A 25285-nucleotide genomic window follows, 5' to 3' on the forward strand; every position below is an offset into this window, starting at 1 on the left:
TACATAAATTGATCGTCGTCTGCTCGGCGATCGCCCGGTACCGGTAGTCGTGACTGGATGTCAAGGCCGCGACGGCCAGCAAACGTAAACAATGGCAAACAATCACTACAGGAACCTTTATTCAACGTTCATTTCCTTACAACATAAGAAAGGTGCAGCTAGTGGCCTAGTATTAGGCATGAATCTCCTCAAACTATTTGATAATAGCGATAAAATCGATACAAATGTCGAAACTGTACGACGCGCGCAGTTGAGCCAAGATAGGAATTCGGAAACCGGCAAGGACAGGCTTAGGCAAATGTTTAAAAAAGACGATTTTGGGGATTTAAGTCCTGAATTACAAATGGTAAGGAATGTTACACAATGCTTTACTTTCACAAGCTCTTAGCCTAATATTTGCTAACATAAAATTGTGTAGCCCTAGGTTATACCTACCACATAGGCTAGCTAGGTAGGCTATGCTTGTCACTGTGATGATAAGCTAGTCTACACTGAACTTGCCATGATTAGATCGGATCATACTATTTAGCCTTTTCTACTTCTCTTGTTGCAAAATGGTGGTGGGTCTAGCCTCTGACAAATTAGAATGACCTAACTTTTAATAAAAATTTTGCTCTTTCTGATTGCTGCATTTTAGGTAGGTAGTTAGCCTAGTGGTATCCCCTAGGTTTTGTTACCTAGTAAACAATCCTTCACATACTTATTACTGCCATAATATTTAGGCAAGGTCGGGGTTGGGTAACAAATGCAGAGGGGATCATGACTATTGTGGGCCTCGTAGAATACGACCTAACTAAATTTAATTTACCTAACCTACTCTCTCATTGTGACCCCCTTAGCCTATTCTCCATTTTAGGCAACCTATTGGCTAGGGTGTTCATAATTTTCAATGAATTTCGCGTGAAAATAAATGGGTTTCTTCTTATCAGTAACTACCTAGCCCAACTATGTATTGTATAGGTAGTAGTATTATAGGCTATAGTAGCTGTTGTGTGTGGCAAACAAAGTTAAAAACAAATAAATTTTACAGTTTTCTGTAATTTTATTTTACAAAATTATAGCTGAGTTTGTTCGACATCCAAAATGTATATTCTGCATGTTAACTGATTTTTTAAAAAAATTTTTTTAAGATGCAGCCTACCCTAAATCTGGAAATATGTTTGTTTAGTGTTGTATGCACATTTCAGGGAGCACCCACAGGACAAAATAATTGTTCCTTAGCATGGATCAAAGTTAAAACAACCATAATTAGCAAAGCATATATATTAATGGCATATAACCAAATGCTAAATAAATATTACTGATGTTATGTCATATGTTTAGTTTTAAATCTTGTAAGCAGTAGTGAAACTATAATCATGAACAAGGGTAATATGCTTTTTATGTGTTAACTGCAATTAGTTTTGCACTTAAGAAGGTAAAAAGCACAGTGTTGCAAGAACCAGCTGTTTATAATGTTCCCATGGATTTTAAAAAGGTAGAATGGTTGGCTTTTCAAGGCATGCATACTCTGAATTGTCCCATCATGAGTTATACATTTCACTGGTCCCAAATATTGTTGCATTAATGATCAAATTTCCCACTTTCTTAAGCATGTGATCACTGTAATCCATGCATTCTATCAGGGCTCCCACATGATAACTTTAATATTCAATCACTTACTGGTAGGAACACATGTTAGTGTTAGTAATTTACTGTGCTTGTTCTAAAATACTGAAGTGTCCAAATCATCAGAGCAATTTACTGCCCATAAATCAACAGTATAATGATGATGATGTTCAAATATTTACAAACAAAATCTAATGAACATTTAGTTGTAAAATTAGGACTTTTAATCTTGTGTCAGGTATGAATTTACCTGTACAATTTGATGTAAAATTTAGTAGTAGTTTGCTAAAAAAAAAAAAAAAATTCCTATATTCAGGTTTTCAAATTCTTATTTTTGCTGATGATGAATGCCAACAACTTCTTTACAAAGTCCAATCCAAATACAAATTAAATTCAAACTATTATAATGAAAGTGCATATCTTAGCAAATCGACTTTGGTATTGAGAAGGTAATGCTAGTTATAACTATTTTCTTTTCCAGGTCACTCAGGGAGCAATGATGGGACTTTTTTGTGGATCAATTTTAGGAGGTAGCATCCACTCACGAGAAAGCTATCTTAAATTTATGGAAAGCAATCAAGCAACAGTATTTCACAATCACATTGATGCAAAGAAGAGATTACAAGATAAGGTAAAATCTTGGGAGATTTTTTTGTCAATTGCCACAAGTTTTTTTTTTTTTTTTTTTTTTTTAAACTACTGATTTGAAAAAGTTAAACTTAAGCTTCTTAAGTATTGTGGTTGTGTCTTGGCAATATGTACATGCAAACTTAAACAGTAATTCAATAAGTGCAACATACACAAACAATTTCCCACAGGTCTTTATAGGATTTTTCCGTGGTGCTTGGATGTGGGGCTGGAGGCTGGGTTTATTTACAGGATCATTGGTATTCATCACAACTACTATATCCGTTTACAGAGGCAAATCTTCAATACTTGAGTAAGTAATCTTGAATTCTCACTATGAATTTCTATGAAGTGAAAATACAATAATGCAGGAAACTGCATTATTGTATTTTCATACAAATTAATTTTGACTAATTTGTATGAAAATTATTTTTCTTTTACATTTAAAATGTGTCTGTAATCATTCCCAATTTTTTAAACAGGTATATAACAGCTGGAACGTTAACAGGAATGGTTTACAAATTCAAAAGTGGTCCCAAAGCAATGATAGCTGGTGGAGCAGTTGGAGGCTTTTTAGGAACAATTGCTGGAAGCATTTCACTTGCACTTATGTATGTAACAGGTAAGAACTGTAATATATACTATTATGCTTTTATGTAGCTAAGTGTTTATTTCCATATGATGAGAACATGCATTTTGTGAGAACAATATGTAACAAAGTACAATAAACTCTTTCATTAATTGTATTATCAGGCCAATGATATTGAACGCAAATAAGCAGAAACTTAATCCTATGCTAGGCTACCCAAATTCCTATACTTACCCCTATTTTTTATGTTTGAAAAGTTTGAAGTTCAGAATCACTGTTACATAAGGGCATACTCACTATTGATATATACTACTACAGTATTAAGATATTAATGAATATTTTTCGATAAGTTTTCATATATCAAACTGTAATGACACTACATGCAGAAGAGATGCATACCATACAACAAAAATTCTCTCTCTCTCTCTCTTCCTTACTCATTACCTCATTCACTAAGCAGCATGGAAACATGAGCTTAATGTAAATGTAAACAGATATACGTAGTTTTCAATTTGTCTTTGTTGCATGCAAGTTTTAACAGCTCTCTGAGCTTCTGAGGTTTTATTCCAAAGATGGGGGAAGTCGGGGTTTGGAAAAATTACAAATGAGATTAATGTATGGTCTTTATGGTTTTCATCAGTATAGTTAGCCATTTTCTTTATAAGATTGAAATTTTACAAGTATTCATAAGCTTTGGTTGAGAAATTTCTTCTTATGCAGGGACTTCGATGGAAGAAATACGTTACTGGCAATATAAATGGAAAGAAGATTATCAACAATCCAAGCTTCAGAGACTACGAGAGGCAAGAGAAAAAGAAACTGACCCTCTACTTATTGGGCATAATCAAGTTCTCCTTAAAGAGGAGTTACAGTCATTAGGTGAGGATATAGAAAAAAGGAATTCTCAAGAAACTTCACCTGCTTCTCAAGAAACTTCGTCAGCTTCAGAAACGCAATAAAAAATATTGTGATTAATGCATGTATAGTTATTCTAAGAAGAGTTAAGTTATCATTTTGTATAGTTATAATTTTGTTAAATCCTATAGACATTATATAACTTTTTAAATAAAACTTACAAACATCAATGCTATTTTGATGACCATTTATTAAAGTTGTGTGAATTATTTATCTGACTGAGCAACATATTTGCTTTTCTGGAATACCTACATAACTACAACTACCAATGCACCAACTTATTTTCCATCCTACTATAGTCATTCCAAAATGAAATGGGCTCTCCATGTGAGGTTAATCTGCCAAATCTATAACAGATACAAATCCATTTCTCCCATTACAGATATCAAATATCTTTTTCGTTACACAGAATTATAAGTCAAGTACATACATAGGTTCACGATTGATAAAGTTTTTTATGCAAGAACATGAAATGCAATAAAATTTTTTATCAATGTGGCAACTCATTTTGGCACTGTTGCCAATATTTCAAACAGCTCCACATGTGTTTATATCCATGGCTATTCTCTCCACTTTCCACATATATCTTAATTTTTTAATATCATGGGTGTTGAAGAATCAGAATGGGCAGATGTGACAATCGGAGTTCCTCAGGGTTCTGTCCTTGGCCCGCTCTTGCTTTTTATTTATATATTAATGACATTGATTTTGGATTAATTAGCAGGTTAGTCAAATTTGCATATGACACCAAACTAGGAGTAAATGCAGCACACCCAGAGACAGTAGAAAGTTTAAGAAAATCTAAAGAAAAGAGGAGTGGTCAAAATGATGGCAAATGCCTTTTAATGTGGATAAGTGTAAAGTGTTACAAATAGGAACAAACAACCCTCATGCCAACCACATGCTGCTTGGGAATGACAAAGTGTACAAGAAGAGGACCTTAGAGTTATTATTACAAGGACTTAAAATCCACAAAAGTGCATAAAAGCTGAAAAGAAGAGAGAAACTAGTGGGATACATAAAGAGGCCGTTCAAATACAGAAAAAAGGAAACAGTGCTGCACCTATACACATCAATAATTAGACCTCATCTTGAATATGCAGTACAGTTTTTGTCATTAAGAAAGTACATACCTAATTACATTAGAAGGGGTACAAGCAAGAGCCACAAAGTTAATTCCATCCATCAGGCAAATAAGTTACAAAAGATGACTTAGAGTGCCTAAACATGGATGGCTTAGAAACACCACAATTGCGAGGACAACTAATAGAAACATTCACGTCTCCTCAGATGGACTAACAAGTCTTTGAGACATCCTAATCCTTGTAACTCACTCACACTCACTCACACTCACTCTCTCTCTCTCTCGATGACTGAATATTCAATTATTGCTTGAATACGATATGGTAATAAAGTTCTGGCCTGACTGAAGTGTAAAGTGACATTGACTTCTGTAACTACATACAAAATAGTCAAGATGGACATATGTTAAAATAAAAAAGCTGTAAGAAAGAGAGAGATTGAAAGGTCTGTCACACAAATCAGCTGTTATTTTTGTAAAACTGGCAACAGCAGATCTTTAAATGCAACACCAGAGGTGTCTCTTTGTGGTGGTAAAACTATATTAAGTTCTGTCATTACTTTGAAGGATCTGATTCTTGAGTTCCTAGCTTGTCAACAGTAACAAGAAATAAACCTTGATTTTGGATGAGAACAACAAATTATATGTTAGGGACTTGAGTGCAATAGAGTACAAGCTAAATGGCGTACAAAAATTTGCTGCTGCAGAGTACGGCAATGCCAAAAGGTCATTTCCTATAGTGAAGTCCTGTTCTCTGGCTGCCCATATTGGGCTAAAAGTTACATATTAGGGTGTATTTTATTTACAACTTTGGGCCTCCAAGTCCAAAATCCAACATCGAAGCAGAGGCTTTTTAAGGTCACAACAACACTAAACAGTACTTTCCAGAAATTTATGCTCATCTAAATCAGTTTGTACACTAGACACTGCTGGAGCTTTGAGCTGCTGTGGTTGTCAACAGTCAGTATATTTGTTACTAAAATGATATACCTACCCCATTACAATGAAATGTACCTGCCTTCCTTTTTATACATGCTTTTATGCATCAGAAGAATTACCATTAAGTACTGATTACATGTGGAAATACAGTGAACACCCCTTATTCACGTTTTTGACATTCGCGGACTCAAGTATTCGCGGCATTTTTCTGTGAGTTATTATTATAAAGGATTAGTTTATCCAGACCTCTGAGCTTAACAATGGCTCTTCTCGGGCTGGTTATAGGAGATATATCCACAAATTAGCACTGTACTTTCATAACAATTTCATGATCAAATATCCTTTTGTGATGAAACTATTAAAAAAAATACAGGTATAAAGATTTTTAGTGGGTTTTTCTTGAGTTTGAACTAACAAAATAGGCAGTTTTAAGCGTTTTATGGGGGGTTCTAAGTACTATTCGTGGATTGTAGCTATTCGCAGGGGGTCTGGTACGCATCCCACACGAATATGGTGTGTCAACTGTAAACCTATAATTGGTTTCACAGACAAATATGGGATGTCCACTGTAAACTTATAAATGATACTTCTGTCTTGTACAGTCATGCTCAAATCTGAGATGATGATTTTTTTTTTTTTTCTTTCTAAAATCTCAGACTCAATGTAACGTTACCAAGTAGTGTTAAACTGTTGATAAGTCTGTGAATTCACAGCTAGCACTATTTTCCCTAAGGTTACATAAATATGATCCCTTTTATGCATTGGTATAATTCGTAACTGGTGTGATTTGAACTTAATTTTTTTTTTACATTGTTTAGCTCAAAGCACATTGTAATGACAGCTCGCTTAACCCCTTCAGCACTGGGACGTACACATGTACGTCTTTTACGGCACGGTAATGAAAGACCCGGACGTACGCGTGTACGTCTTTCATCCCTCCTCGAAAAGCAAAGCGTTTTCTTCAGCTTGGATGGTTTCAAGACGCAGTATTGTGTACGAGAGAGGTGCTGAAGCTCCATCCACAATTCATTCTAACCAATGAGCGTCCGATGGACGTTGTGACATCATTTTCATATGGGATATTAGGAGGGGTACTGGCCAACATATGCCAGTGCGCCTCAGGCTATTATCTGAGAAGGATGATTACGATTTTGTCCGTAAACCATGTAGATTTGAATTCTAAACCTTTTTCCCTTTTGATTGCAGTTATTTTATGTTTTTTTTTTTCAGTATCATGTCAGATGATAGTGTTTCAGAGTCAGGGTCTGAGTACCTGCCAAATCTATCAGATGATGATTATAGTGATAATTTCTTAGAGGTTGACAGTGACAACGAGTGTTTGGAAGACATTGAACCTCTTGTCAATGAAGGTTGGCGGTTCATAACTGATCCATCTTGTGACTTGCGCCCAGACCCAGCCCCCCCTGATTCATGGAGGGTGGCAATGGGATTCCTGCTTACACACCAGATTTCACCTGCTTACATGATGCATTTTTTTTCCTTTTTTGTGGTGATGTAATTGACAAATTGTGTGAATGGATGAATGCTCGGGCTGAGTAGTACTTTCATTCAACAGGAAAGCGTAAGGTGAAAGGACTTCTATGGAGGCCTGTTACTCGTGATGAGATGTGTTTTGTATAGCTTTCTGATGATAATGGGGGTGAATAAACTGCCCCATATGTATATACGTATTGGTCACGAGATGCTGTTGCTTTTATTATCATTATTATTATTATTACTATTATTACTGTTTTATTATTATTATTACCAGTGCCGTAAACATTCATTGATGTATACTCTGTTTCTCTATGAAACCTAGGAATAACTGTTTCAGTAAGAAAACTAGTACTGCTATTACCACTACTACTATTTTACTACTACTTTACTACTTTTTCTGCTACTTTATTTCTATTACTTTACTACTATTTCTACTACTTTATAACAGTTCCTACTTCTGCAATTACTTTTTCCACTAAATATTCCTATTTTTTCCAATATTCTTACTATATTTTTTATAATTTTTTGACAATGGGGTAAAAAATAGTCATTGATATCCGTACACACAATGTTTTCATATAAGAATATAAAGGAAAAATATGAATAACATAAAATTTAGTGGGAGTAAGTAATGATTGATACTCGCGGTCGACAAGGGGTCTCATGCGGTATGCAAGCATTTGCAGCAATGCAGCAGGCCGGTGGCGAAGGGGTTAAATGCTCCTCGGGCTGGTCAACTTAACTGCCTTAGCAACGTTATAGCAGTAGACCTAATAAGCTCAACAGTCAAAACATCATTGTCAAAATATGAATGTGAATTACAAGTTTTCTTTGAATGTTGAAGTTTTAGATTGTTCAAGCTGCTTTTAGGTTGCAAAATGATTTATAAGTCTAAACAAATAATCTAAGCCTTGAGACAATCTCTGTTACTAAAAAATTTCTGTTAGATTACCTGTTTTTTGAAGAATAATTATGATTTTAATTTTATGGAGAAATGATATTGTTATTTTACAATAAAGTTTTGTACATACTTACCTGGCAGATATATACTTAGCTTACGTCTCTGACGTCACGACAGAATTCAAAACTCGCGGCAAATGCGACAGGTAGGTCAGGTGATCTACCCCACCCGCCGCTGGGTGGCAGGTGTATGAACCAATCCCCCTTTCCAGTCATAATTTTTCTTCCACCTGTCTCCTGAGGGGAGGCTGGGAGGGCCATCAATCGTATATATCTGCCAGGTAAGTATGTACAAAACTTTATTGTAAAATAACAATATCATTTTTGTACATGAACTTTCCTGCCAGATATATACTTAGCTGATTGACACCCTTGGTGGAGGGAAAAAGACAGAGGTAACAAGGAAAAAGGGGAAACAACATCTGTTGTAGGATACTAACAAACCTTGGTTCTTACCTGATAAGGCTGAAGACTTCATAGTTACTGTCTATTAGTCTGCAAAGCCTGAAGAGCTACAGCGAGGGCGTGACCTACAGCGAAAAGAAAAGACTCTTTGGGTCTACCGAAGGGATTTGATATCCACTTACTCAGTAGAATCCAAGTCGGATCATGTCAATGGGGATTCGCCCTCTTAAATGACAGAGCCTGACCACTACCAATGCAGGGAGCTCTAGCACAAACAGATCACCTAACCATTCTAAATGTTAGCAATACGAATAGAAAGAGATGCCTACCCGCATCCTCTTTCAAACAACCATAAAAACACAACACAAACAATAGGGGAAAAAATTTACAAAGGATATGCTTCAGCTCCCTGCCCCAGCACCGAATCCGCCGATACATACGGGCCTAACGCGAAGCACTTCTCGTAAGTAATCTTGACGTCTCTAAGGTAGTGGTTCGTGAATACTGAATTGCATCTCCAGAATGTTGCTTTCATCAGATTCTGGAGTGACATATTCTTGTTGAAAGCCAAGGACGTCGCAATGGCTCTTACCTCGTGAGCCTTGACTTTCAAAAGCTTGAAGTGATCCTCACCGCAAGCCAAATGTGCTTCCTTCACGAGGCTTCTAATAAAGAAGGACAAAGCATTTTTAGACAATGGTCTACTGGATCCTTAACAGAGCACCAAAGTCTGTCCTTAATGCCCTTAAGAGACTTCTTCCGCTGGAGGTAGTATCTTAAAGTCCTCACAGGGCAAAGAGTTCTTTCTGGCTCTTCCCCTACCAGGGGAGCTAAGCCTGGAACCTCAAAACTCCTTGGCCAAGGATTTGAGGGGTTCTCGTTCTTAGCTAGAAAAGAAGGAAGGAAGGAACAAATCACGGAATCTCCTTTGAAACCTACCCTTCCTTCTAGAGCATGAAGCTCACTAACTCTTTTGGCAGATGCTAAAGCCAAAAGAAACAGAGCCTTCTTCGTAAGATCCTTGAAAGAAGATGACTGGGGAGGTTCGAACTTCGAGGACCTCAGGAAACGAAGAACCACGTCCAGGTTCCAGCTCGGAATTTGAGACGAGGGTTTCTTGCAAGTTTCAAAAGATCTTAGCAGATCATGTAGATCTTTGTTGTTGGAGATATCTAAATTCCTGTGCCTAAACACAGCTGCTAACATGCTCCGATATCCTTTGATGGTCGAAACTGCAAGACCACATTTTTCCCTGAGAAAAACCAGGAAATCTGCGATTTGGGTCACAGAGGTACTGGAAGAGGAAAGCTTCTGGTTTCTGCACCAACGGCGAAAGACGTCCCACTTCGACTGGTAGACATAACTAAGGGTAGAGGGCCTTCTAGCTGATGCGATAGCCTTCGCTGCCTTAGCTGAAAACCCCTTCGCTCTGACAAGACTTTTGACAGTCGAAAGCCAGTCAGATTGAGAGCGGGGAGGTTTCTGTGATACCTGTCGAAGTGGGGTTGTCTGAGCAGATCTACTCTTTGTGGAAGAGCTCTTGGAAAGTCCACTAGCCATTCCAGTACCTCTGTGAACCAATCTTGGGCCGGCCAGAATGGAGCTACCAGCGTCATCCTTGTCGCTTCCGAGGCCGCAAACTTTCTGAGTGTTTGACTCAGAATCTTGAATGGAGGAAAAGCATAGACGTCCAGACCTCGCCAGTCTAGGAGGAAAGCATCGACTGACACTGCTCCTGGGTCCGAGATCGGGGAGCAGTAGAGGTCTATTCTCTTGTTCTTTGCTGTCGCAAAAAGGTCGATATGAGGTCTGCCCCATAACCTCCACAGGTCCTGGCAAACTTCTGAGATGCAGAGTCCACTCCGAGGGGAGCACTTGATTCCTCCTGCTCAGGAGATCGGCTCTGACATTCCTTTCTCCCTGTACGAACCTGGTGAGGAGAACGATCTTCCTTGCCTGAGACCACAACAGCAAGTCCTTCGCTGTTTCGTACAGGGAGAAAGAGTGCGTCCCCCCTGCTTCCTTATGTAAGCCAAGGCTGTGGTGTTGTCCAAGTTGACCTGAACTATAGCATTTCGGACGTGGGGCTCGAAGGCTTTTAACGCCAACCACACTGCCATCAACTCTTTGTTGTTGATGTGCCAGGACACCTGTTCCCCCTCCCAGGTGCCTGACACTTCTCTTGACCCTAGGGTCGCACCCCAACCCGTCTCCGACGCGTCGGAAAACAATACTTGGTTCGGGTTTGGCATGTACAGAGACAGACCTTCTGCAAATCGGAGAGGATCTGTCCACCACAGAAGGTCCTTCTTGATTCCTTTTGATATCCTGAAGGAGAATTCCAGGTCTAGAGAGAGACACCTCCAGTTCCGGTAAAGGAAGAATTGGAGAGGTCTGAGATGCAACCTTCCTAGAGAAACGAATTGCTCCAGCGAGGAAAGTGTCCCCAACAGACTCATCCACTCCCTCGCTGTGCATGCATCTTTCTCTAGGAAGGTCGTTAGTTTCTCTTGGCAATGAGCAATCCTCTCTGGTGACGGATATGCCCGAAAATCCGGAGAAACCATCCGAATCCCCAGATATATCAGCTCTTGACTGGGGATTAATTGTGACTTCTGGAAGTTCACCAGAAGCCCCAACGAACTTGCTAAAGTCAGTGTCTTTTGTAGGTCCTCCAGACATCTTTCTTGTGAGCTTGCTCTGATCAGCCAATCGTCTAGATAGAGAGACAGCCTCACTCCCTCCAAATGTAGCCACTGCGCTACATTCTTCATTAAACCCGTGAAAACTTGAGGGGCTGTCGAAAGGCCGAAGCACAAGGCCCTGAATTGGAAGATCTTCCCTCCCATCATGAATCTTAGAAACTTCCGTGAAGAAGGATGGATAGGCACATGGAAGTAAGCGTCCTGAAGATCTAGGGACACCATCCAGTCCCCTGGACGAAGAGCCGCCAACACTGAAGAAGTTGTCTCCATGGCGAACTTCCTTTTTTCTACGAAGACATTCAGGGCGCTTACATCCAGAACCGGTCTCCATCCTCCTGAGCTCTTGGGAACTAGGAACAGTCTGTTGTAAAAACCCGCAGAATGAGGATCTTTCACTAGTTCTATCGCCTCCTTCTCCAGCATAAGATCTACTGCTAGAGAGAGGGCTTGATTCATGATGGGGTCCTTGTACTTGGCTACCAACTCCCTCGGAGTCGTCGTCAACGGAGGTCTTGATAAGAAGGGAATGAGGTAGCCTTTGCGGACAATCGAGAGTGACCAGTTGTCCGCCCCTTTCTGGGCCCAGACGTCGGCAAACTTCAGAAGTCTGGCACCCACTGATGTCTGGAGGACTTGAATCCTACTTCTTCCCTCTGATGGATCTAGAGAAGGTCTTCCCTCGTTTAGTGGGTCTAGATCCTCTAGAGGAAGAAGCTCTGGCAGGAGGGACTCCTCGAAAGGGCTCCTGCCTAACTGGAGTCTCTCTCTTGGTTTTAGCTTGGAAAGAAGAGTGAGGCTTCCTGGTAGACTGGGCTAGCATGTCCTGTGTAGCCTTAGCTGAAAGGGCACAAGAAACATCCTGAACGATCTTCTTAGGGAAGAGTTGAGGAGAGAGCTGAGAATACAGGAGAGAGGCTCTCTGAGCATGCGATACTGATTTCGTCAGGAACGAACAGTACACAGATCTCTTCTTGATCACTCCCGCTCCGAAAAGTGAAGCTATTTCACTCGATCCATCCCTCACTGCCTTGTCCATACACGTGAGAACACTGATAAGATCCTCAGGAGAAATGGAATCCGGGGTCTGCGTCTTCTTGGCCAAAACGCCCAAAGACCAGTCTAGGAAGTTAAACACCTCCAGGACTCGGAACATTCCCTTCAACAGGTGGTCAAGCTCATTCATCCCCCATGTCGTCTTAGCAGACATGAGGGCAGAGCGTCGAGAGGAATCCACCAGTGAAGAGAAGTCCGAGTCTGCCGAGGATGGAAGAACGAGGCCCAAGGGTTCTCCCGATTCATACCAGAATCCTAGTTTCCCAGTAAGCTTAGAAGGAGGGAAAGAGAACACCGTCTTCCCTTTCTCTTCCTTCGAAAGAAGCCACTCACCAAAACCTCTAAGCGCCTTCTTCATAGAGATTGCAGGCTTCATCCTGACACAGGATGAAACCTTCGAAGTTTTCGAAGTCGAAAATAACGAAAGAGGCGAGGGCGGGGCGACAGGGGAAAGGGGGTCTCCAAATTCCTGAAGCAACAGGTCCGTCAACCGCTTGTATGAAGAAACGGAGGAATCTTTAGGAATTTCTTCTTCCGAGGGATCCTGTTCTTCTTCCGCCGAAGATCCTTCACGATCCTTACGATGAAAGGCTGTCTTGTCCTCAGCCGAGAGTCCATCCTTGGAAGAATGTCTGGAAGAACTCTGACATCTAACCGGGGAAGTTATAACTTCCGTTGAGCTTCTGCCTGAAAACTCCTTCTTGTCAGGATGAGGGCGCATTCTAGGCTCTTGGCGCCTAACGAACGCAGGGCGAAAATCTGGCGAAGAGCGCCTATCAGGCGAAGAGCGCCTATCAGGCGAAGAGCGCCTATTAGGCGAAGAGCGCCTATTAGGCGAAAAGCGTCTATCAGGCTCCTGGCGCCTGTCTAAAGGAGAGCGGCTGCCTGGCGAAGAGCGCCTGTCATGCGGGAAGCGATTATCAGGCTCTTGGCGCCTGCTGCGAGGAGAGCGAATCTCTGGCGACGAGCGCCTACCAGGCGAGAAGCGTCTGACAGATTCCCGGCGCCTAACTCGAGGAGAGCGAAAATCGGGAGAAGAGCGCCTTGAAGGAGAAGAGCGCCAACCAGGCTCTTGGTGCCTGCTAAGCGAAGGGCGGCTGACAGGAGAAGAGCGCCTGTCTACCAAAGGGCGTCTGGTCACAGGAGAGCGAAAGCCTGAAGGAGAGCGGCTACCATGAGAAAAACGCCTACCAGGCTCCTGGCGTCTGCCAGCGGGAGAGATCCTGTCTCGAGACGAGCGCCTGTCAGGAGAGGCTCGTCTACGGGAAGCATGCCCCTTGTCCGACGGAGAAACGATGTCCGCAGGAGAGCGCCTCGTACTACGATCCACTCCTGGAGAGAGGGCGGTTACTGACGAATAGCGTAAGCCTGGAGAAGAGCGCCTGGACTTCTTTACCGGGAGCGAGACGTCCTTCCTACGACCAGCATTCACAATCAAGGAGTCAGCCAGAGCCGTAATCTGCGCCTGCAGACTAGCCAACACACGTGTAGGAGACTTAACAAAGTCCTTCACGGGAGACGCAGCTCGATCCTTACTAGGAGAGCGAAACTCCAAAGAAAACCTCGGTTTCTTGACATCGAATCCAGGATTTTCCGAAAAAACTTCAGGGCTGGAGGGTGGAGAGCGGAAGAAGCCTGCCAGGCTCTCTTCGACGGCCGAGAAGCTTCCGAGGAGCTCCAACCACGTTTGGGCGAAGGAGAAGGCGAAGACGAGAAGCATTGCCGTAAGACTTCTCTCTTGGCGCGATCCAAGGTAGCCTGGGATCGAACATCAGGCGCTACCGAGGGGACGCCTGACCGGTGGGGGTTCTCCCTAACCTTCCTGCGGCTTTCGACTTTCCTCCTCCACTGGGTCTGGGAGTCTGGAAGAGGTCTAGGCACTGGGATCACTGCACAAATTGCTATCACTCTTACCTTCTAGCACTTTAATTTTCAGCTCTATGCTGCGAATAGTGGCTCTCATAGTGTCCACCTCCGAAGGCGCATCTTCGGGTTTGGTGCAGGAAGCAGGGGCTGAAACTGGAAAAGGCGCTACGTCTACAACAGGGTTATCAACTTCAAACTCGCTAGCGCGAGACCTACTAGAACTCCTAGATGAAGCTTTCCTAACCTTGTCCTTCTCAAGCTTTCTTACATAAGAAGAAAGCGCCTTCCATTCTTCTTCATTCAAATTACCACATTCATTACAAGGGTTAATAAATGAGCAGTCATTCCCCCTACACCTCATGCATACTGTGTGAGGGTCTACCGCAGCTTTCGGTAGCCTCACCTTACAATCGGTAACAGAACAAACTCTGAACATAGTTGATTTCTTAATTTCCAAATCAGACATAATGAAATTCCAAGAATAATCAAAAGAATAATCCAAAACCGGTCCACAAATCGCAAATGCCAAGCCAAGGAGCAGGTACTTCACCAAAAGTCCGTTGAAACAATCCAGGGCGAAAACGAGTAATAATTCAAAATCGAGAGGTATCGACAACAGATGTAGTCGACACCGGCGACAGAAAAATTATGACTGGAAAGGGGGATTGGTTCATACACCTGCCACCCAGCGGCGGGTGGGGTAGATCACCTGACCTACCTGTCGCATTTGCCGCGAGTTTTGAATTCTGTCGTGACGTCAGAGACGTAAGCTAAGTATATATCTGGCAGGAAAGTTCATGTACAAAAATATCTATTAGTATTAATATCAAAGCCTATGAAACACTTGTTTTTTTAACCAGTTTAAAACATTTTCTTAAATATCCTTTGATCACTTTTAGTGTAGTATAATTTATTCATTCATAAGATTACTTGAAGTGTAAGAAGGTGTAGATAACTCCATGTGCATTCTGGCCAGAAATTGTTAATAAGCACATGTACAGAGATGTGACTGCTGAGTGTAATATATTTATACTAAGTAAGAAATCTAGCACAGCCATGTCTAAGAACAAACTCTTTGCTTTAACAAAAAAAATAACTGCATAAGCAAATATTTGCTAGTAAGCCATAATTTTTGAAGTGGTTCAATTTAACTTTATTTTATTTTTATGAACATCCACATATTCCTTTAACAAATAAAAAATATGTAAATGTTCTCAAGCTAATTTCATTGTTGCTACTCATTGTAGACCCATGTTCAAGGTTGCTCATACTGCAATCATTCTAGTGGTTGCGTCACATGCTCCGCCCACCCGTTGATATCGGTGGATGCATTCTAGCTACAGTACTAATACTTTTATATTATTTACATTTTTTCAGCATTGTGGAGTAAAAACAATCAATAGGAATATATTCAAAATGTTATGGTTGCAATGGAAGCATTTTTTATTATTCTAACATTTAAAATGAGGTTTGATTATGCCTTTTGTCAAATGCATTGGCGATCAGTGAACGAAAAATTTGAACTTGTTTTATAACGGTTTTTCCTAAATTTGGCTACACATGATTTTTTTTCTTACAGTTTTGAAAAGTATGACAGATTTCATTCTTCAGAAACATATTAAGGCTTTATTGTATGAATAATCATGTTTTCACATTGAAATGAGAGATAAATATTAATGGAGCATGTTAGGTTGCCTGTTTGTGATTCAGTATTAACAAAGATCTTGATTAATGGGAGTCAAATTCCAACTGCAACTTCATAATGTGATAAAATACACTAGAGAAACCTTCATGCTATGTACTCTGGTCATGTCAATAAATTGTACCAGATTTTTAGATGTGATTTGCACTATTCTAAAAGGGTGAATTTGTTTTTTAAAAGCAAGAAAATTATCATTGTATCCTTAGTAATAAGTTTGATAACTTTTAAATTATAATACTCTGCAGAATCTTGTATGCTGAAAGTGCATAGCCTGAGGCTGACAAGAGTATCATTTCAGCAGTTCTTCCTATTGATGAAGATGATTTTAGTTATGTTTTTTTTTTCACCTCTGGCTACCTAGAGAGAGGCTAACTTAATTTTGAATGAAAGCTTACTTAACATAAAGTCTAGATGGCATAACTTCCTTATCAGGCACTGCAAAGAACTCTTGACTTCTGTGCTAAGAATAAACACAAGCACTGAGCTAAATGGAAACAAGTTGCATATCATTTGAACTCACAGTCTATAATGAAGTATAATTCATCTATCTACAAGAAAGGAGAAGGCAAATGGAAAAGGACAACCTGTCAAATAAACCAAGCCTACAGGCTAAAATGATTTAAAAAAAAAAACTTTGTTCAAAGCTTGGATAATTTGTTCTTTGTGCATTTTTTTCTTTACATTAAAGAAGTTCAGTTCAAGAAGATAATTTTTTTTGTTCAGTAGAGATAATTTGTTCTCTAAGTTGAAGTAACAATTGTATCAAGTTCACACAATTAGCAAAGATCTTGTAACACTAGATACAAAAAAATAAGAAAAACTATTTTTGTATTAAAATAAGGTTTTATATATACTTACCAGGTAATTACATAGCTATTAGTTTCTACTTAAATGGCAGCTTTAGACTTTGAAATTCGAGGTAGGCTCTGTGTGTGTGTGTGTGTGTGTGTGTTTCAATTTGTTTATGCTTTACATATGTCCATGAGTCAGGAGGAGGGAGGGCTCTGATCATGTAATTACTTGGTAAGTATATATACTATATAACACTTTCTTATAAAAATATTTTTATAAGTAATTTTCCAAGTAATTACATAGCTGAATCCCACATGGACAAGAGGTGGGATGCATGGACATATAGTACCCAAAAACATACAGAAAAGATATAAATTTTAAATAGAAAATTGCTAGCATCATTGAAATATTTGTTGTAACCTGACCTGGAGAGAGCTGCAGCAGGAAGATACTGCCTCTGGTTGGCACCCATCTCGACCTATAGGGGCATGGTAGTAAAACAAAGACTCGCCCCTATCATAGAGGGAGCTTTGCAGTCAAGGATTAAACCGTCAAAGCTTTATAAAACAACAAATGCTCTTGTCCTGGGTGCAGTACAAAATAACCAGATACAACCTAAATTACCACATAAAAAACATTACCCATCCGCTGAAAACAACTGGAGGGTACTCCGGGAAACAGTACCCCTGGGCTTCCTGAAACTTAACCTTAACCAAGGTGAGGGACAATAGATATAATAGGAGGCATGCGCCTCTCCTTCATTCCCTAATACCCTGCCAGCCACAGAAAAAGGGCCTAATGTACTGCAGTCTTCATAAAGTCTCAACATCTTGTAAATAGTGTGTGGCAAACCTGATTGACACTTCCAAAACGCCACCTGAATAATTGTCAAGTGACAAATTATGTTTAAAGGCCAACAACATGGTGATTGCCTTTATTTCATGGGCTTTAACCTTAAGAATGGGTAAGTCAGCCTCTTGAATATCCAAATGAGACTCTAAGATTACTTTCTCAGTAAGAAAGCTACAGCATTCGATAGAGGTCATAAAGGGTTCTTGACTGAACACCAGACGTAATGAGAGGAACCTCTCATCGTCTTACCGCCCTCAAGATAGTGGACTAGTGCTCTAACTGGGCACAGTACTCTCCCTCGGTCTCCCTCTTCTCTGATAACCAATTATCAATCCCTGACAGAGCCTTTCTTGGGGAAAAGGAGAGTAATCTTAGGTAGTCTAGCAGACTCTGTCAGTTGCTGCTTCATGAACGCAGATTCGGGTGATGCAGGAGCTGCTGGGGGTGAAGAGTGATGGGTAGCAAAATATAAAATACAGGCAGTTCCCGGTTATAGCGGGAGGGGGGGGGGCCCTCTGTTCTGACAGCATAACGATAACCAAAAACAGATAGGGGCCTCTGTTAGGTATGTATCAGCACCAACACATACCCGTTTATTAGCACTGTTAAGTGGAAATCAGTGCATTTCACTGCTGAAAATAGCTAATTTTTGTTGCTTGACAAGCACCGTATTACTAAATCAACAATAATTGGGAATTGCCTGGACTTTAAAAAAGAAGAGTACGAAGAAGCAGGTTGCTCTTGCTCAAAGTTCTTTTCTTCCGATGAAACCGAAGATTGGTCTAAATTGGGTTGATCTCCTTCTGGGATCTGAGATGTGATCGAGGGTTTCTTTAACAATGCCAAAATATTATCCAAACAAAGTTGGATAGGGTCCTGAGCCACTGAGCCCAGGGGAGCAAGACCTATAACAGGAGCCGAATGCTTATCTGGTGCCAGCAATACACTAACAGGTGGAGGTACAGAACCGGAACATCCCACCGACACAGGTGAATCCACTAATGAATCATCTGGCACAGGCAAATATCAATATTATGCAATCACAAACACTAACACTGAATGGTGTTTAGCACTAGCGTATCTGGATCCCACTGGGTCCTTGGATCCCAATGTATGTTCAGAATCTAATAGGCGCTTGACTCCCACTGAGTACTTGGAAATTACCAGATATGCGGAAAATGCTGTATACATGGAAGTCACTGGATGCTTGGAGCCCCCCTGGGCACTTGGATACCACTGGGGGGGCTTGGATCCCATTGGGTGCTTGGTTCCCACTGAGCGCTTGAAATCCACTAGGCGTTTGGGATCCACTGGGAGTTCTAACACCACTGGGTGATTGGCTCTCTTCTTACAGTAAGACTGCTTAGGAGCTACGTATACTGGAGACACTTGGGCATCTGTACTGTCCCAAAAACTGCAACTAGGTTTGGGACTATGCTCCCGTTCCCTGTATTATTTACGAGGGAGTAGAGAAACTTGATCAACATCTGAAGACCTTTTCTATGGTCTAGAAACACCCGGGAAGTGCCAACTATGCTCCCAACTTGCAGTAGAGTCCGAACCACTAGATGACAATGCATTAATATCCAGTTGGACACCTTTCCAGTGGTTGTCTGGCAAGTCTTGGTTATGTAAGACTGCCTTATTTGAGGGAGCAACTACTTGTGGGAAAACACCACTGACCTCCCTTGAATCTTTGGTTTGCCTCCTCCCAGGTTAAGGGAAGTTTGACTGTGACCTAAATCTAGAAGTGCTGGTGGGATGGGCAACCACCCCTATCCACTGGCACTTCACTTGGCACTGCACTTGCACCAAAATCACTAGCATTAACCTTGTCCATTAGGACTTTAACTGAAGCTTCAATCTGAGCTACAGTATTAACCAATAGACCAAACTTATGATAGATTCTACTCTCAAGGCTGGTGATGGCATTATTTTTGGAAGGAGGGGGGCCAGGTAATGAATTGAATTGAATATAGAATTTAGGCCAAAAGCCAAGCACTGGGACCAGGTCATTCAGCGCTGAAATGGAAATTGACAGCAAAAGGCTTGACATGACATGTGTAACAAAAGGAAAAGCTCGCAGTTGCACTATGAACCAATTGTTAGAAGGTGGAAAGTGGAAAGTAAGATGGGAGAACAAGAATATGAAAGGAGATATGAGGTGCACTGACACCAGTATCCCCCACAGGGATAGGTGCCAGGTAATGGAGTGGAAGTAAGTTAAGAGTACTGGGAACTTGAGGAGAAATATTCACTGGCGTTGAAACTACATGTATATCAGGCGAACGAGACACAGAACTCCTAGCCTTGGCTCTAGTGGCCGCCTTCCTCTGTCAATTTCTATCCAATTTAGCCAAATAAGTTCCTCTGATCCCAGTCTTTACATTCATCGCAAGTCAAGTCAGAAGAACATATTTGTCCTCTGCAATGATAGCAAACTAAATGAGAATCATACTTACAAGACATCAACCTGGTATTGCAGCCCTTAGTATAAGAGTACCAGTTACTAGAAATACTAGTGTAAGACAGATTAAGTCACAATCAATTAATCTAGGTAACTAAGCTAAATTTAATAAGCCCACAAGCTACCAAAATTCAAGATTCTTCACCTGATTTGGCAAAAGCTAAGACCATCTGGTGAACAAATCCTAGAGGGAAAAAAAAAAAAAAAAAAAAAAAAAAAAAAAAAAAAAAAATCAAAGCTGCTAACAACCAATGTACAGTCAACCGGCTGAAATGAATTGAGCTATTCAGTTATGTTGTACCTATTCTTCCTGAAAGTGGGCACAAAAGAGCACTATCGCGAATTTTAAAATCTAAAGCTGCCGTTTAAGTAGAAACTAATAGCTATGTAATCACTTGGTAAGTTATGCTTTTATAAAATGTAGTGTTACAACTAGAAGCAATAATGTAGAAAAATAAAGTATACAGTATAAATAGCAAGGACTTCCCAAGAAAGACACTTAAGGTAATTACATGAGTGCTGTACTGCTGTCAGCAACAGAGATGAATGTGAAAAGGTATGACTATAATAAAATTCACAGCTGGAGTATGGTTGGAAATCATAATACAAATGACAAATATTCAGAGAAAGATGTGTCCAGAAGTTGGATAAAAAAGACCAAGATCTCAAAGACGGGTGGTTTGGATTGATGACATAATACAGGGGGAGGAACAGTTGCCTGCAAAGTGGTAGATATAAAAGAAGTACATATGAAAAAACCTGCAGAGAGGCCCAAGAGATTATGGAAAAAAGGGGAAAGATAAAGACCCAAGGCCTAATGGGGGTTCGAGCAGAAAGTGCCCTATTCTGAAGACATTGGAGAGACTTTGTATCTGATCTCCCCCAATAGGGGGATAGTATCGTCAGTGCACCTCACAGGGTGCACTGTAGACATTACTAAAGGTTCTTTGCAGTCCCTTTGGCTACTAGCTGCAACCCTTTTCATTCCTTTTACTGTACCTCCATTCATATCATCTTCCTTCCACCTTGCTACCCACTCTCTCCTAACAATCACAGTGCAACTGCGAGGTTTTCCTCCTGTTACACCTTTCAAACCTACCTACTATCAATTTCCTTTCCAGCACTGAATGACCTCATAGGTCCTAGGGCTTGTCCTTTGGCCTAAACTCTATATTCCATTCCATTTGTATCTGATCTGAGATAAATTTCGTATAAAAATGTTTATGATGATGGTGATATGGCATCCAGTATTAAAAACTATGAGTTACAATAGCATTTGGAGTTATCCCCTATTCAAATCTTGGGTAAGGGGGGAAAAACTAGCAATTGTTATTGATAATACTATGTATCATTAGCACTAATACAAATATTATATTACCTATACAGGAAAGGGGACAATGTCAATATAAGTGAGGAAGGTAACTTTTTCAATGCATTTTGTAAGAACTTGTGTTAGTGCTCAGTTTATTTTCACCTGGAGTTAATGGTATCTTGACATGAGTATATCGTAAGACAACAAAAATTTTCTCTTTTCTTGGTCTTTATTCCTATGGAAATGACTTCCTGGAATATTTACACAGGCTAAACTTACTATTCCTCTTAACTTTCAAACAAGCCATTTTAAAAAATGTACAACCACTTTATATGGCACTAATACCAAAATAATTTGCACACAATGAACTTTTTGTTAGGTCCATGATATCAAGTTTTAAAATAACATACATCACAAAATCAAACTGTAACATTTTTTCTAGCCTCCTCCACTTCAAAACCTATCAGCACAATGTTATAACAGGAGTGTGCAACTTTGTTGTTCAAGAAATACATGACAATCAAAGCAGTCTTGTAATCTTCTGTAAACAATTATTTGATCAAGCTGTAATACCCTTGCCATGTATGTTTTGAGAAATATGAAAGTCTGTACTCACCCTGTGTTGTCAGGATCAACAGAAGAGAAGACCCCAGATTCTGTACCTGTTCCACCGCGTCGATCATCACTGACAGAACTCATGCGACTTAGAGGGGTACCAGGAACTTCCTATTATTAAAAAATTTTAATCATTAAAATTAAATTCAGGTTGTTAGGGTAATTCATATTTTTAACATGTACCCCAAAACAAAATAACTATATGCATTTACTTTTTGGGCTAATTTACTTGCTTTAAAATAAAACATTCAAAGGAGGATCAAATGAGTTACTCAAATACTGGACAGCATCAAAATAGGCACAGTTTCTGGCAACTGGAAGAGAAGTACAATTCTAATAGTACAGTCAGGGTTTGGACTATGTGAATTCTGTAGAGGTGGTATAAAGTCAACACTGTGCATCTAATGTAGAAGATGGCGTTATCAGAGATGCTCAAGATTGAAAGATCTTTTTTTATTAACAATTAGTACATGTTTCATTACAACACCTTTAATTTTGCTGAGTGTGAAATCCCAATTGCACCAACATTTGTCAGTCCCGACTAGGAGGCATGTACTGCACATGCTCAGTCCTGCATGTTATTAACTGTACAGTAAGTCCTCGGGTTACGCTGGTCTCGACTTACGATGTTTCGTGGTTACGAACGCGCCCCCATAAAAATATAAAAAATAATATTTTGCGTCGTTCCGTCTTACGCGGTTTAGCGTCGTAAGCAACGTAAACAAACGCGAACTAGTTCCAGGCGCACGGCGGAAGAATACGCTTTGTGGGGGAGAGGACGGCGTCGCTTCGCTACGCTCAGTCCTCGCCCATACGCCATTTTGGTTGTTTACACTGCCTCTCTCTCCCTCGTGTTGTATCGTTTTTGTAACTTTTTGCTCTTTGTTATGGCTCCCAAGCGCAAGGCGGACTCTTCTGATGGTAGTGCATCGAAGAAAAGAAAGGCCATCACCATGGAAATTAAAGTGGACATTATAAAGCGATCTGAGAAGGGAGAAACGCCAACAAACATTGGCCGCTCGCTTGGCCTTAGCCGTTCGACCGTTGCTACCATTATCAAAGATAAAGAGCGCATCGTTGAACATGTGAAAGGATCTGCTCCTATGAAAGCGACAGTGATAACTAAGCAGCGTAGTGGTCTAATAATTGAAATGGAAAGGTTATTGGTGCTTTGGTTGGAAGACCATGTTCTCCAGTACTAGTATGTTCTGCCTCACCTCAAGAATCATCTGCCTCAGCTTCTCCAGCAACTTCTGGAGGTTCTTTTTCTCTTCACTAACCTCCCCCAGTCTCTCCAGCACCGCAGCTTCCTCTCCAGTGTGCAAGCCAATCAAACTAATAAAGGTAAGGAATTGTTCTCTCGTTGTTATTGATAGGTATTTACATTAAATCATGTGGTATTTTTCAATGTTCCGACTTACGCTGAAAATCGTGTTACGATGCATCGTAAGAACGGATCTACGTCGTAACTCGAGGACCCCCTGTATTCACTTTTTTGTGATTCCATTTGTCAACTTCGTTACTCTCTTCCCAGGAATGCTTTTTTCATATTTCTTTTCCTCCCTTTAATAATTTATATTTGTCTTAATTTTCCTAAAATATTACTTTTTGTGAATTTGTTCTGCTTTTATCATTAGGATTAATTTTATGACACCTTATCCACTAGCTTACAATGTGTTTTTTATTAGTTTTGTAATAAAATTGTTAGCTTCACCTTGGTCTCTTAGGTATCCAAATGGAGGGATTTGTCTTCGTGTGTAATGGGTGTAATTTCCTGGTGAGCGTTACATTGGAAGAAATATTAGTGAAATTATTTTCTAAAAATCAAATTGAAATTGGAAAAGGATCACTAGAATATAAGTTGTCACATACTCCTTTCAAATCTGTTGACAATTAGATGAACAAAATCTACCATCTACTGATAAAAAGTGCAGTGCTTTTGAGAAATACGTATTTTTTTTTAATGGTCACTGACACAGCACAGCTTACTTAGTTCATGATTTGTTCTACTACATTGGCTAGAAGATCTGGTGATATACCATTTGAAATCCCAAATATAGTTACAGATTAAGATTACCAACTATTGAAAGGGGTCCTTGATAACATAATTTGTAGATGGTACAGTTAATGTTTAATATTTGTAACATGAATTTTCAAAACAGTAAATCAGTAAAATTTGAAATGATTTCATCATAAATTATCTTATTGTGTGTATATTCGGTATATTACAGTTCCTAAGTTGTCTTCTTTTTATGATGTTTTTGCTATTAAATATTTATTTACTGATGGCACTGGTTTGTTTATAGGTTGCGAACAGTCTTTGAGAAGAGACTGTATTTCTCCAAGTTGTAATCTTGTTTGAAAACCACTTATAATCCACTGGATTACACAGTTACTGACTGTCTTATGTTAAGTGGTGAGATTTTTATGGTTTACAAGTTTATGTTTTCTACTTCCATATTACAATGAGAGTTGCATTTCTTTTCTTTGCCTTCTTTTTTATCTTTCATTTGAATTTTTCCTACACAATTGCTAACAAAATGAACATATTTTATGTCATAATATAGTATATCGAGTACTTTGTATACATGTCTCCTTTTTTAAAAATTGTCATTTTTTTATAATTTATATATTTAAAATAATTATTACTGTATATCTGTTAGGTTCTTTTGTTAGTCCTGTTTTTATTGCAGAGTTCAATAAAAACATATATTACATCCATTTATCATTATGTGTTTCTGTTTTGGTTTTTCCTATGAATTTTGATAATGATCAGTACTGGTGATGGGTTGATTATATTACCCAATACATATTCATTTTGATCATTGGTTCCCTTTCCTTTTGGCATATCTTTATTTTGATAGGTTTGTGATTTGCAATGTTCATGGACTAACTTTGTTTCGTGATATCAATTGTTGTTTTTTGTCTTTTTTATTTTAGTTTGACTGATGTATTAGTTTCTTAATGATAATTATTGTAGTTCTTTCTTTTAAGGAAATTTTCTTTATAATGGTCTTAATAACTTGAAGTTCAGTAACAGTATTTTTGCTGCTTTCTTCTAATTCTTCCATTTCTTGGTTACCTAATTTCCTCAACTTCCATTTGTGACAATACATCCATTGGGTTTGGTCCTTGAATGCTACATTATTTGGATTGTATTTTCTTCATCTAATCTTTGCTTTAACATTTTTTCATCTAACATTTTGTTTGTTTGCTCAATTTTTTCCTGTTATTGGAGTATGGTTGTGGTTTTGTGCAGGTTTATTTGTTAATATATGTAATGAGACACATGCTCACACA

The 25285-nt window shown here is 39.6% G+C and overlaps 2 protein-coding genes across 11 annotated transcripts in view; one reads left to right on the forward strand and one right to left on the reverse strand.

Annotated features, from left to right (window-relative positions):
• Positions 1-25285, reverse strand: part of LOC135197838 (ninein-like protein) — a 255706-nt gene that overhangs the window by 172410 nt on the left and 58011 nt on the right. For all 10 annotated transcript variants that reach the window (XM_064225001.1, XM_064225005.1, XM_064225003.1 and 7 more), the window contains one exon: positions 21987-22096. In XM_064225001.1, coding sequence (XP_064081071.1) covers positions 21987-22096 — 110 coding nt within the window. The remainder of the gene's footprint in view (positions 1-21986; positions 22097-25285) is intronic.
• On the forward strand, positions 23-3909 carry LOC135197841 (RPII140-upstream gene protein-like). The gene is made up of 5 exons (XM_064225014.1): positions 23-346; positions 2090-2239; positions 2427-2548; positions 2718-2857; positions 3545-3909. The coding sequence occupies exons 1-5, from the start codon at positions 92-94 to the stop codon at positions 3781-3783; spliced, it is 906 nt and encodes a 301-aa protein (XP_064081084.1). The 5' UTR covers positions 23-91; the 3' UTR covers positions 3784-3909.

The sequence above is a fragment of the Macrobrachium nipponense genome, chromosome 21 (genome assembly GCF_015104395.2).
Source record: "Macrobrachium nipponense isolate FS-2020 chromosome 21, ASM1510439v2, whole genome shotgun sequence".
NCBI lineage: Eukaryota > Metazoa > Arthropoda > Malacostraca > Decapoda > Palaemonidae > Macrobrachium > Macrobrachium nipponense.

Excerpts from the sequence above, each read along its gene's own strand:
- LOC135197841 (XM_064225014.1), top strand. The coding sequence starts at position 92 with ATGGCAAACAATCACTACAGGAACCTTTATTCAACGTTCATTTCCTTA. Across the intron at positions 347-2,089 it reads TAAGTCCTGAATTACAAATG|GTCACTCAGGGAGCAATGAT; the intron begins GTAAGGAATGTT and ends TTTCTTTTCCAG. Across the intron at positions 2,549-2,717 it reads GGCAAATCTTCAATACTTGA|GTATATAACAGCTGGAACGT; the intron begins GTAAGTAATCTT and ends TTTTTTAAACAG.